The sequence below is a fragment of the Otolemur garnettii genome, unplaced genomic scaffold, assembly GCF_000181295.1.
Source record: "Otolemur garnettii isolate 467f Iridium unplaced genomic scaffold, OtoGar3 scaffold00006, whole genome shotgun sequence".
In the NCBI taxonomy this organism is placed as follows: Eukaryota; Metazoa; Chordata; class Mammalia; order Primates; family Galagidae; genus Otolemur; species Otolemur garnettii.
The window spans coordinates 6,223,176-6,236,921 of NW_003852401.1; the positions used below are offsets into that span (position 1 = coordinate 6,223,176).

The 13,746-nt window shown below is 40.9% G+C and overlaps 1 protein-coding gene across 2 annotated transcripts in view; it reads left to right on the top strand.

Moving 5' to 3' along the window:
- LOC100943080 (cyclin-dependent kinase inhibitor 2A) overlaps positions 1-13,746 on the top strand; it is a 27,484-nt gene that overhangs the window by 11,994 nt on the left and 1,744 nt on the right. The window contains exons 1-2 of one of the 2 annotated variants that reach the window (XM_012813479.2): positions 7,431-7,565; positions 10,699-11,005. In XM_012813479.2, the coding sequence (XP_012668933.1) occupies positions 7,440-7,565; positions 10,699-11,005 (433 nt within the window). In that variant the 5' untranslated portion in view covers positions 7,431-7,439. Of the gene's footprint in view, positions 1-7,430; positions 7,566-10,698; positions 11,006-13,746 lie in introns of those variants that run through there. The other variant, XM_023508491.1, reaches the window with a different exon arrangement.

The following is a 13,746-nucleotide window of genomic DNA, read 5'->3' on the forward strand; positions in this document are numbered from 1 at the left end:
TCTGTCTGTGTGCTTGTTTCCTCTAGTTATATGCCTATGACTTTTTCTTTCCTCAGGATGAGGCCAATTCTTGACATCTGAGCTATATAAAATATACATCATACATATAATATAATATCAGTTACTTCAGCTGGCCAAATAGATACAAGTAGAGTCAAGTAATTCACCACAAGAAACTTATTGACATACAAAAGGGGGCCTTTACAAAATAGTTAAGTTAGGGAATGATTGTTTTCATGAGCTGCCAAGATCCCTCATTTTATGAGTCCACTCTAGAGATATTTTTAATAGTAAATTGTTTACCCAGATTTAAAATCACATTTGTTTTACACACAACTTGGAAAAAACATCTGCTATATAAGAAATATAATAATACACTTTTAAGATACCTTCAGAATGTTCTTGGGAAGATGATAATGGATATTGTAGATTCTATACCCAGTTAACATTTTGGAAAACAAGGTTGAAAGATTGTGACTTAACTATAATTATGCTTTAAGACTATAATATATGAAGGCATTTTGAGTTTTACATTCCTTGCTAAGATCCTGCTTGAGCATAAAAAGAAATTTTACAATAATTCTGAGTGAGTGGAAATAGCATAGAATCTCTAAAAACAGCATCTTACTTATAGTAAACAATAATTGTACTATGCTTAATTTAATCAGAGAATAGTAAAAGAGAGAAAGAAACATTTGCCCTTTTGAAGCTTCTAGATATCTATTTCTGAGGACATGTTGCCTTTTCTTAGCAAATCTGTTTGGAGGTCTGCTCAACTGTCTCCCTTTCTTGCTGAAGCTACCTTTTCCCCTTGTGAAAGATAAATAATTAAATTCCTTGCTATTTTTACCTATGAAAATGCTTTTTACCCATTTAATATACTCTCAGCACCCACACTGGCCACTGAACTCTCAGATTTCTTATCCAGGAGGAACTTGAGAGCACATTTTTCTCCTTGGGGGCCAATCTCTCTTTTCACATTTGCTATTATGCCTACTTTTAGCTGAGGACATTGTAACCAGGTAAATGTATCAGTTGTTCAAGATAACAAAGTAGGTAGCAGAGCTAGGCCTGAGATCCCAATTTCCTTATATTATTGCTTTTCTAAATTAAAGGGGGTACATAGAATGATTCTTCCATTGCCTTTGTCTTCAAACAGTTCTCTACTGCGCCTAGCATATTACCCTAGAGCTCATTCACACAGGCTTAACCTAGCTCCATTACAGGGTGTATATCTTGTTCTCATAAGCTATTTCCTTAGAAACCCTTTTTAATTATGGGATCCCTTCCAGATTTTGAAATACATCTTTTTTCTATTTTTTCCTTTTTTTAAAAAATTGAATCATAGCTGTGTATATTAATGCAGTCATGGGGCACAGTGTGCTGGTACTATATACAATCTGAAATATGTTCATCAAACTGGTTAGCATAGCCGTCATGTCATTTTCTTAGTTATTGTGTTAAGACATTTATATTCTACATTTAGAAATATTCACATGTACCCTTGTAAGATGAACCATAGGTGTGGTCCCACCAATCATCCTCCCTCCACCCATCCTCCCCCCTCCCCTCAGTTATCAGAATGCATCACCCCAGTCTTCCTTCCCTAGACTGCAAACTCCCCTCAAGAGCTCATCCAGTTCAAAACCACTTTCTTTATCCAGAGAAGCAAACATACTGATGGTTGTTACCAATACATGCTCTTGATTAAGAATCCCTTCTTGTGCAGCGCCTGTGGCTCAGTGAGTAGGGTGCGGGCCCCATATATTGAGGGTGGTGGGTTCGAACCCAGCCCTGGCCAAACTGCAACCAAAAAAAGGCAGGCGCCTGTAGTCCCAGCTACTTTGGAGGCTGAGGCAAGAGAATAGCCTAAGCCCAAGAGCTGGAGGTTGCTGTGGGCTGTTATGCCACAGCACTCTGCAGAGGGTGACACAGTGAGACTCTGTCTGTAAAAAAAAAAAAAAAAAAAAAAAAAATCACTTTTTTAATATCCACAACTTCTAGCCAACTCCCTGATATGTTGTAGGTACTTTTGGTCAAATAAAGGTAAGAATGATAACTCTAAAACCATTAATTCATTTGTCTATTATTTTTGTTATTCATTAGAAAATCTATGTGCATAGTACAAAATTCAAATAATACAAATTACAGAATGTGAAGTCAATATCATGTCCATCCCATTTCTTCATTTCCTTGCCCCACAGCTAACAGTGTTTTCTGTATCTTTTCAGAGATATTCTATGTATATTTTATTTTTAAAACCTCAAAATATATTTTAGACAATTGTCTTTAATAACAATGTTAATATTGAGAATGATGAAGTATATGTGGACCAGGAATGGTGGCTCATGCCTATAATCCAAACATTCTGGCAAGTCCAGGTAGTAGGATCCCTTAAGCTCAGTAGTTTAAGACCAGTTTGAGCAAGAATGAGACCCTGTCTACACTGAAAATAGAAAAAAGTAGCCAGGCATTGTGGTGAGCACTTGTAGTCTCAGCTACTTGGGAGCTCCTAGGCTTGAGCCTAGGAGTTTGAGGTTGTTGTGAGCCAAGCTAATGCCATGGTGTGCCAGCCTGGGGCAACAGAGACTTTGTCTCTACAAAAAAAAAAGAAAGAAAGAAAGAAAAGAAAAGAATTATATGTATATGTTTTTAAAAACAGCTTTTGTTTTACTCTGTGTGCACTGTCTCACTTGATGTAATAATCTCATTAAGCATAAAGGACAGCACAAGATATAGATCATTTCAAAAATTACAAACATAGAAGCTAAAAATCATCTCAAAGGATTTTACAGTCAAAAAACAGCTCTTTAGATGAATCAGAATTGTCACTTGCTCCCATTTGAGAGCTGTTGCTCCAACTCCTTTTCTTTTCTTTTTTTCTTTTTTTTTTCTTTTTGAGACAAAGTCTCACTATGTCACCCTCAGTAGAATGCTGTGTCATCACAACTCACAGCAACCTCAAACTCTTGGGTTCAAGAGATTCTCTTGCGTCAGCCTCCCAAGTAACTTGGACTACAGGCACCCACCACAACACCCCACTATTTTTTTGTTTATGGGTGTCATTGTTGTTTGGCAGGCCCAGGCTGGATTTGAACCTGCCAGCTCTGGTGTATGTGGCTGGCGCCCTAACGGCTGAGCTACAGACACCAAGCCAACTCCTTTTATTTTCCTAGCAAAACGATCTTGTAGTCCCAGCTACTTGGGAGGCTGAGGCAAGAGAATCACTTAAGCCCAAGAGTTTGAGGTTGCTATGAGCTGTGACACCATAGCACTCTACCAAGAGTGATATGGTGAGACTCTGTATCAAAAAAGGAAGAAAAGAAGAACACTACCTTCTTAAATAGATTTGTGTCTTTTTGATAATGTGTTGAATTAATAACCAGATCTAGTATTATTACTACTTGATTTGTAGGGTCCTGGAGTAACAGCACCATTGCAAGTTTTCCTTAGTTTATAGAAAGGGGTCAGGTATCCCTACAGGCTTCTCTCTCTGCATCCTACTCACGTCTGTCCTGTCTTCCTCATAAGAAGTGTTCAAAACCTTTACATTCTCAGTGTCCTGAACCCACCATCTTATCCTCACTCTGCAAACAAGCTGGCCTTCTGAATCATGGAAGAAAATGCCTAACTTCCTCCCTGCTCTGACTGATCTTTTCTGTCTTCAAATTTACCTATATCTCCAGTGTGCAAATACAGTAGAACCTCTGTAATATCCAAGGGACTGAGACAAACTGGTCAACATATGGAGGTGATCAACATAAGGAACTAGGCCTACTGTACTGACATGTACACGTGGTGCATGTCTGGTCTATGACCATGTCTAAGTCAATTTAAGGAGTTGGTTAATGTGAGGAGGTGGTCAACTATGGAGGTTCTGCTATATATAACTATCTTGTGTCTTGGATTCCATTTTTTCCTGACCTTTTACGAACTTCTAGTTCTCAGAAATACCCTATCTTACCTGTGTGTTTATGTTGTTTTCCCCCTCTTCTAATTGTCTCTTCTTTTCACCTGGAGCTTTCCCTTCCAAGATATGTGTGTGCTCAGGCCTTTCGCACTTTCCACTCCCCTTGCTTCACCATACTTGTCCTTGAACTATCACCACTGAGTTATGAAGAGTTATGAAAGAGTAGTCTACACACAACGTCCCCACTTCTTGCCATCCCATTCATTCCTGGTTTTCCTTCTGACTATCTAAGCAGGCTTTCATGGGCTCTTTCTCCACATCTTTCAGAAGTTCATTTTTCCAGGTTTTCTCCATGTGTTTCAGTGAATTACATTCAGTTTTCATAAACTCCTATGCTTCTGCACGTTCTCTTCCTGGGACATCTTTCTTCCTCTTTTCCATCTTTATACTTTTACATCTTTCCTCAAGACTGGAATCATCACTCAGCATCCAGAAAGGCTTTGCCTAAGCTACTACAATTGCCTCGGTTCCCTTTTCATTTTCTTGTGTCATCTTTGGCTTCATTTTGTTCTTCTTTTTGACATGTGATGCCTCGTAATTTAATCCCCCAAACAACTGTTTGAGGTAGGTACTGTTGTTGTTCCAGTCATACAAGTGAGAAAATGGAGGCCAGAGATGTAAGTAACCAGTCCAGCTGGACTGGCTCTCCAGCAAGATCTTACCTTTAACCAGCCCCCTCCCACTCCCACCATGCCTATCCTTATCCTCTGAGCTTTTGAATGAATAAGTGATATAATTTTTTCTTAAAAGATTGATCAGAATTGAGACATTTAAATTTCATCATATAGATTTTCAAAATTGCCAAGGCAGCACAAACCTAAAAAACATGGCATTCTCAGGGATGAAGAAAAGTAATTATGGGGGTGATAATAACACCACCAATGAACTTCAGAATTTTAAAAAGTTTTTAACATACATTGCTTTTATAAGCCCATGAAATACATTATGATCCCATTTTACACATGGGAAAATCTGAAGTTGGCTCAGCTCCAGGATCTTGGGCTTTATATTTTAATGCTTCTGGGATTTTGCCCCTCAGCTCTGACCTCATAGGTGTGAGTAAAGTGGAAATATGCTGGTTCTTTAATGGAAAAGTTTTCACATTATTATAAACTATTTCTTTACACAAGATTTATAATTGATAATGGAGCCAATTTCTAGAACAAAGGTACCCCACCCAAGGATGCCATAATGCTCCTGGAGCTCTACTGCAAATACTTGAGTATACTCTATGCATATGTAAAACTTTTCTCTACTCTTGATATTTGCACAGCAGCCAACTTCCACATCTTTATAACACATCCAGAGATTGTTTTTGTGGGATTCCATCTCCCATTTCTGTCACCAAAAGCTCAAAATATTGCAGAAAGTCTAAGAGCATTCATTTTTGTTTTGTTTTTCTTTGAGACAGGGTCTCGCTCTTATCACCCTGGCTGGGGTACAGTGATCATAGCAACCTAGCACTCCTGGGCTCAAGCAGTCCTCCCAAAATGCTAGGATTACTGGCATGAGCCACTGCACCTTACCTTAAAGAATTCTTGATGTAGGAATCCATAATTGAATTCCAGAGCAATCTCTGAATTCCCTGAAAATTTTATTTAGAAATATTTGTGCACATGAGCACACCATTTTGTTTAAAAAAAAAAAAATTGTTACAGACTTTTCTTTTTTGAGGAGAGGGTTTATAGCTTTCAACCTGCTCTTAAATAAACCTGCTTTTCCCACCTCCCTACACTCCTATTTCCAAGATTAAGAACCATTATTTTAGTGATGGAAACCATAACCTCTCCCATCATAAAATAAGATAATTTAAAATAGCATAAGATAAAATATTTTAAGCTAAATTAAAATAATTTTATGTTCTTTATACACAGTTTGAATTTTTCTTACCATTTCTACCCAGGTAATTGAGAGGTACATGAGGAAAATATAGATGGCAGAGTGATGCCTTGTAGATTTTTGTAATAGATTGACATGCCCAAGGTGTCTTCACTGGCATCATTTTAAAATTGCGTATTGTGATAATGGAACAGCAACTATGAAAGTAAAAGAAGGTATTCTGGGTCTATACAATAAGTCAACCAGGGATTGAAACATAACTTTTAAACATCCCTGGATTATCCTGGATTAAGCATGCACCTAAAGCATCAGCAAAGTTTGAGTGACCCAATTTTAAAAGATGTAGTATATATATTATATATGTAATAGTCACATATTATTATACTTCTATATTATACTTTCAATATTATTTTAAAATAATATACTTTTATTACTTTGTTGTACTTTTTAGTTTTGTTTAACTTTTCATTATGTGTAAGGGTGGTAACCTATCATCTTTTCAAGTGTTTAAGGTCTTCCTGGTCTTTCTTTTTATGTAATAGTGGTAATTCCATCCAAACCATTTTATTTCTGTGCCTTCCAAGAGAATTCTCAAAATGAATAATTTAATAGCTAACAAGTAATAGTTTAGAGTCTATGGTACTGTTCTTGGTGTTTATGTATACATTGATTCATTTAAACTTACAACCGTCCTATAAGGCAGGGATCACTCTTACAACCTGCCCGCCTTTATAACTAAGAAAAATGTAAGATATTTTCAGTAGGAAAGAAAAGTGTAGCGAGTTGAAAAGGAGACCCGGAACAGTGTGTGAACCTGGTCTCTGAATCACTGTGCAACTTTGCCTCCAACGTTCAGGACTTCTTCTGGTCTAAGAACTCGTTAAGACTAGAGTCTGTCCTTCCAAAGATTCCCTCTCCACGTTCCAGTCTGCTTACAGGCTGAATTCTTCCCCGTCCATATTAAGTAGACCTCATTTTTTCTGAGCGGCTTAAATCAAGTATGCCACGTGCCTGAGATACCCTCCCCCCACGTCCGTTTTACGAGTGTGAGGGGCAGGGGCGATGGAGGAGCAAACTGCCAATCAGACAAGCTCTTTTTGTGCCTTTGCTCAAGTTCAGCGGTAGGGAGGGAGGAGGAGGAGCCGAGCTGTGGGTGGGGAGAGGGGGAGTGGCCCAGGGCGCCCCGCTCCCTGCGCTCGCGCTGCTCCGGGAGAGAGTGGCTTCCGGCCGGTACCCCCAGGAGAGCCCCGAGTGTGCCAACTTCAGGGTGTCCCATTCGCAGCAAATTCGGAGAGAATGGGACCTCCTAGGAGAACATGTGAACAGCTCCCTCTTGCAGTGGAAAGACCTGCCGGTGGCACAGGAGGAGTTGAGGCTTAGAATCGGGGGCCTCTTAACCTGCCCCCCAGAGGAGAAAGTTGAGGCCCTGGCGGGCTAGTCGCTACAGGGTGGGGCAGGCTGCCTGCCCCAGACGGCGGGGGAGTTGGGGAAAGCGGGAGGAGCTAACGGTGGAGGAGGGAAAAGAGCAGCGAGCCAGCTCCGGTGACGCGGAACAGCAGGAGGGGGCGAAAGCGGAGGGAGCAAGCGGCGGGGGAAGGGAAAGCGCGAGGAGCGAGCAGCCGCGAGCAGAATGGAGCCCACTGCCGACTGGCTGAGCACGGCCTCGGCCCTGGGTCGGGCGGAGGAGGTGCGGGCGCTGCTCGAGGCGGGGGCGCCTCCCAACGCGCCGAACCGTCAAGGTCGGACCCCGATTCAGGTAGATAGCGGTTCTGCTGCGAAAGAAGAGGGGGCGAGCGACCCTGGAGGACTGCGTTTGCAGGGGCGTCAGAAACAGGTCGAGCTTCGATTCTGGCAAAAGGGGAGGCTTCCCTGGGAGTTTTCGGAGGGGTTTGTAATCCTTCAGGCGACGCCCTGGGGGCTCGGGAAGACTGGGCAGGACTGAGGAGGCATGCAAGGGGAGGGAAGTGAGATCTTTAGAATGCTGTGAAGATCTTGGAGGGGGGAGCATATTTTCATTAATCGAGGTATGCTCTTTATCAGCTATAAGACCGGTTTTAAAGAAATGTACGATTTGCTGGGGCTACTTAGCCACAAACTCACAGATCCCTAAATGAAGCTTCACATCTTCTTTGTTAGGAGGGATTTCCGTGAAATCTCCTTCCCGGTTATGTTGGAATAAATATCAATTGAAATTATTCAGAAGCACCTACATACTGTGTTTATTTTTATTTTACCTGTGTAGGGCAAATATATGCTTGTTATAAGAACTTAGGAAATAAAGGTGAACATATATGAAGAAAAACATTGTGTGATTTCGCCTGAGAGAAAGTTGTGAATTTAGGAACTATTTAGGGGGAATATTTAATATTACTTTTGCTATTTTTAACTTACTTGATATAGTTGAACTTATTTGGGATAGATATTTTAGATATTTCAATTCCTCATTTCTGACAAATGCCATCTACCCCTCACACAAATTAAATTTTTTTTCAAGTGGATTTGAGCACCTACAAATTTTCATTTGATTTATTTTCTTTTTGCTTTGAATTGCTATCATGATTTAAATATTTTTATGTGGATTGTTTTTCAGCTTTTTATGTTATTAAATATAAGAAAAACATTTAACACCATTTTTATAACCAAGATGAAGTACTTCCTTAAATACACAGAACAGTACACTATAGTTTTTTGTGTGTGTGCCTGTAATCTGGTTCACTTGTATGTTCTCCTTGTGTTTTGAAAACTAAGTCAGTTTCACTTTCTCAGGGCAGGATTCAACCATATTGATTATGGTTTCTTGATTTACACAAATTGTGTTTAATATAGACTGTAACTAAAAATAAGTTATTCCTCTTTTTAATGTTTACCATTATTTTATTAATTTTTAAGTTCAATATACAAATATCCATTGTATACAATGGATACAAATGTATACAATGGATACAAATATACAATATCCATTGTATATTGAACTTACAAAATTCATTGTACCATCAACAATTAGAGAATTAAAGTTAACATGACCACACAAAATATGAAATACATAGAAATAATTCTTCAGAAATATATAATATTTCTACATGGAAATTTTCTAATTATTATTGAAAATATAAAAAGACACATGTCTGTATATATTGCAAAATTGTTATTAATGATTTTGATTTTTTTAACTTGTTTAGGTATTCTTTCTGTTATAACTCAGGTCATTGTCTTTCTAGGGATATTAGTATACCACATACCAATTCAGTTTGCTCTGGGGGTTCAGAAGGATTGTAGCAAACAGCTGACCATTTCTCTTAATATTGTCAGTATCTCTGAGCTAATATAACTAAATCCTAAAGGGATGTAGGATATAATCTTGTCCTAAAAGGAATTGTCAATTACAATCATGCAACACTCACATTATGAAAGTGTAGCTTCCTCTTTGGGAAGCACTTTGTTTCAAAGGTAATTTAAGAACCAAAGAGGTCAGCATTTCCCATTTAATGAACTCTCAAATCATAAGTTTGGGAAGTGTTTTAGTTTCCTATTGCTATTGTAACAGGTTATCACAAATTTAATGGCTAGAACAAACATAAAATTATTGTTTTAGAGTTCTGAAAGTCAGAAGTCTAAAATGGAGCCACAAGGTCTATTCCTTTTGGAAACTCTAAGGAAGAAGCTGTATCCTTGCCTTTCCAGCTTCTAGTAGCCATCAGATTTCTGGGCTCATCCCTCTATCTTCCTTCTGACCCCTGCTTCCATTCTTCTTTCTTCTCTGTGAATATAACCCTCTTACGAGAACACTTATGATTATGTTGGACCTACCTTGAAAATCCAGGATAATCTCCCTCAAGACCCTTAATTTAATCATATCTGTAAAGTCACTTTTGCCATTGTATTCAAAGCTTCTGAAGATTAAGACATTCTGGGGGGGCATCATTCAGCCTACCATAGAAAGGAATTTAAGGGTTAATTAGATAAGCCTTCTCATTTTACACATAAAGAAATTGAAGTTTTTGAATCGAAGGACATTATGCTAAGTGAAATAAGCAAAAAGACAAATATCACCTGCTCTCATAAATAAAATCTAAAACAACTTTATTAATAAAAGCAAACAGTAGAGTGATGGTTACCAGAGGCTAGGGGATGGAGATGACAATCAAAGGATACAACACCTCAATTAGGAGGAATGCATTTGATTTTTTTTTTGAGATTTATCGCAGTGTGGTGAATATAGCTAATAATTAAGTACTAAACCTTTCAACATCGCTAAGAGTAAATATCACATGTTTTCATTAGAAAAAAAGTCAAATATTTGAGATGATAAGTTAGCTTGATTTAATCATTACCCGTTCTATTTAAAATCATAAGATCCCTCTATACCCTACAAACATATAAAACTTTATGTCAATATATAACGGGGAAAAAAAACAATAAAAAGGAAATTGAAGTTTAACATTTCGGGAAGCTGACAGTCACTTAAAAGTTTTGAGAAAATTAAGGTTTATGTAAATTTTTTCTCACTTTAACAATTATCATGTTCTCGGTATACAGAGTGAACTAAACAAAATCTTCAGCCCTAACCTAATTTCATCTCAAAATGGCAGGCGGCGGGGAGTAGAGGAAATTAGGCTGCAGTAAAAGCCAGTTTCTTCCTCACTTTTCTGCTGTGCAGTGTTCCGCCCGTCGCGGATGCCCCTTGGCCCCCGCAAAAGTTTGAGCTATATAGTGGCACCCAACGTGTACTGGAAAATAGGGTGGATAGGGAAACTGAAGAAGGTGGACGGTATCTGGAAGATGCCTGTGGCTTGTGCAGGCATCTGCTTTGAGTGTGGCAACTTCACAACGAGGTTTCTGCCAAGGTTTCTGCCTCCACCCTCGCCCTGACCACTCTGGTCTCTCCGCAGGTCATGATGATGGGCAGCATCCGAGTGGCGGAACTGCTGCTGCTTCACGGAGCGGATCCCAACCGCGCGGATCCCGTCACCCTCACCCGGCCCGTGCACGACGCGGCCCGGGAGGGCTTCCTGGACACGCTGATGGCTCTGCATCAGGCCGGTGCCCAGCTAGACGTGCGCGACGTCTGGGGCCGCCTGCCCGTGGACCTGGCTGAAGAACGAGGCCACTGTGATGTCGCACGGTACCTGCGCCAGGCCTCAGGGGACACAGAAGGTCGCAGCCAAGTTGGCACAAATGCTGCTGAAAGTCCCGCAGGTGAGAACTGGTGATCTAAGAATTGAACCTTGGGAGATTCTCAAGCTCAGCATGCTCATTTTTCAGGAAAGAAAGCTGAGCAGGAGAGCAGCTCAAACACTAACGCTGTGAGACAGCCTGAGTCTCCTGATCGCGCTGCCTAGCCAGCGCTACATAACACGAAAATAGCCCAAAATGGACTTGAGCACGTGAAAGCTCATCTTATAAGCCTTACTCCACCCACAACAACCCAAACACCCACCCTCCCTACAACTGAGGCCTGGACTGTGCAGCATAAAAGACTTAAGAAGCTAAAGGTCTAATGCCCCCTCTGGCTCCAAACTAGCTGACCAGCCACATTATTCATCGGGTGTCAGTTTCCACCTTCCCAAACATAGTGGCTGGACCCACCCCAGAATTTCCAAATGCAGTTGTGCTGTGATTTCATTTGGAGAACTGTCATTCCTGGCTGTTTTGCCCAACTCTACTAATCTGATCCTCCCACTTTGTGTGGCAGAGTTTTCCAGAGTTGCCCCAGGGAGTTATGAGGGAATCTGGATGAAGAAGACCTGCCAATCCTAGAAGTATGCACACATGAATTTGCAGCACTCTAAGGGAGATACAAACTCTTCCCTCTTCTTCTCTTAAACTTTGCATAACTTTCCATTTCTGCAACCCAGCAAGCTATCCCTGAGAAAAGAATGTGGAACTGTGGTCCTCCCCCCCCTTTCCTTTCTGTGACCCCAAAGCTCCTCCCTCTTTTTTGACAGGGTCTTGCTCTCTTGCCAGGGCTAGAGTACAGTGGTGCCATCATAACCCATTGCACAGTATTCTTGGGCTCCAAAGATCCTCCTGCCTCATCCTCCCAAGTAGCTGAGACATAGAAGCAGACCATCCATCACATCCAGCTAATTTTTCTTTTTCTTTCTTTCTTTCTTTTTTTTTTTAATGCAGTTTTTGGCAGAGGCTGTGTTTGAACCTGCCACCTCCAGCATATGAGGCTGGCGCCCTACCCCTTTGAGCCACAGATGCTGCCTCCCCCCCCCTTTTTTAAATAGAGATGGGGTCTTGCTATGTTGCTAAGGCTGGTTTTGAACCCCTGAGTTCAAGAGATCCTCCTACCTCAACCTCCCACCCAAAGTGCTGAGCTTACAGGCCTGAATCACCACATCCAACCTTTCTTTTCACAGGGCCCCAATATCCTAATCTCCCATCTGTCTAAGTGCCAATTATACTCCTATTTCTTTTTTTTTTTTTTTCTGGTGGGGAATCTTAAAAAAAAAACTAAATATATGAAGCAATACATGAAAATAACATCATATTTAAGGTACAATATACCTTTGAGGACAGTGAAATCTATTCTAGTGGTATTTTGGCTCAGAATTGAGCCATTGGTCTCTCTGGGCCTTGGGGGAGACTGAAAGGACTGTGTGAAGAGTCTGCCTCCATGCCTTCTGCTTCCAGGTGAGGTGCTGTGTAAACAAAACAAAACCCTGCAGCATCTGGGGGGGTTTTTTGTTTGTTTTTTTGTTTTTTTGAGACAGTCTCACTTTGTCACCCTTGGTAGAGTGCCATGGCATCATAGCTCATAGCAACTTCAGACTCTTCAGTTCAAGCTATTCTCTTACCTCAGCCTCCCAAGGAGCTGGGCCTATAGGCACCAGCCACAATGCCCGGCTATTTTTAGAGACCAGGTCTCTCTCTGGCTATGGCTCCAACCTGTGAGCTCATCTTCTAAGTGCAATGCAAAAGATGTCCTCTAGTTGGCCCACGCTTTGTCCTCCGATTGCAGCTTGAATCTGGGAAGTTGTATAGGACAACAGACCAGTCATAGCGCTGTTGCCCAGTGGAGCAAGAAATCAGAGGTTCCAAGAAAGAGGGAGTAAACCATTGAATTCTGTCACCAGCAAATGAATAAAATGAGCTACCCTTTATAACCAAACTGATGGTATTTAATCCAAGCACACGCATCCTTTCCTTCCTTCCCTTCTTTCCTTCTTTCTTGCCACCAACTTCTCTCCAAACGCTATCCTTTTTTTTAAACTGATGTTTGTTTTCTGTCAACCTTATTTGCATCTTGTTTAAGAGCTTGAGGGAGAACAGCTTAAGACCACTCAGTGGTGGTTCCTATCCATTCAGTGGCCTGAGCAGTGGGAGCTGCAGACCAGTCTTCAGTGGCAGGCTGGGTATAATTAACTCCTTAAGAGGCTATTACAATGATCAGCCCTATTCTAGGTGCTGAGCACACAAAGATGAATGAGACAAAACAGAAGCCCTGCCCTCACAGAATACATTCTAAGAAATGGATTAATCAAGGTAACAATGTACTGTATATATATTTTGAGACAGAGTGTCACTATGTGACCCTAAGTAAAGTCACAGCTAACAGCAATGTCAAACTCTTGGGCTCAAGCGATTCTCTTGCCTCAGCCTCGCAAGTAGCTGGGATTACAGGCACCCACCACACACCGACTGTTTTTTGTTGCAGGTGTCATTGTTGGTTAGCTGGCGCAGGCCAGGTTCAAACCCACCACCTTCAGTGTATGTGGCTGGCTTCGTAACCACTATGCTATGGGCACTGAGCCAATGTACTGTATTTTAAAGAGTGGGTTTGTAAAACCAGTGCCATGGATGAGTGAAGTGTGAAGGCCAGGCGTGGTGGCTCAGTCCTGTAACCCCAAGAGGTCGGTCAAATAGACCTCACAGGTTTGAGACCAGCCTGAACCAGAGCGAGAACCTGTCTCTAAAATAGCCAGGCCTTG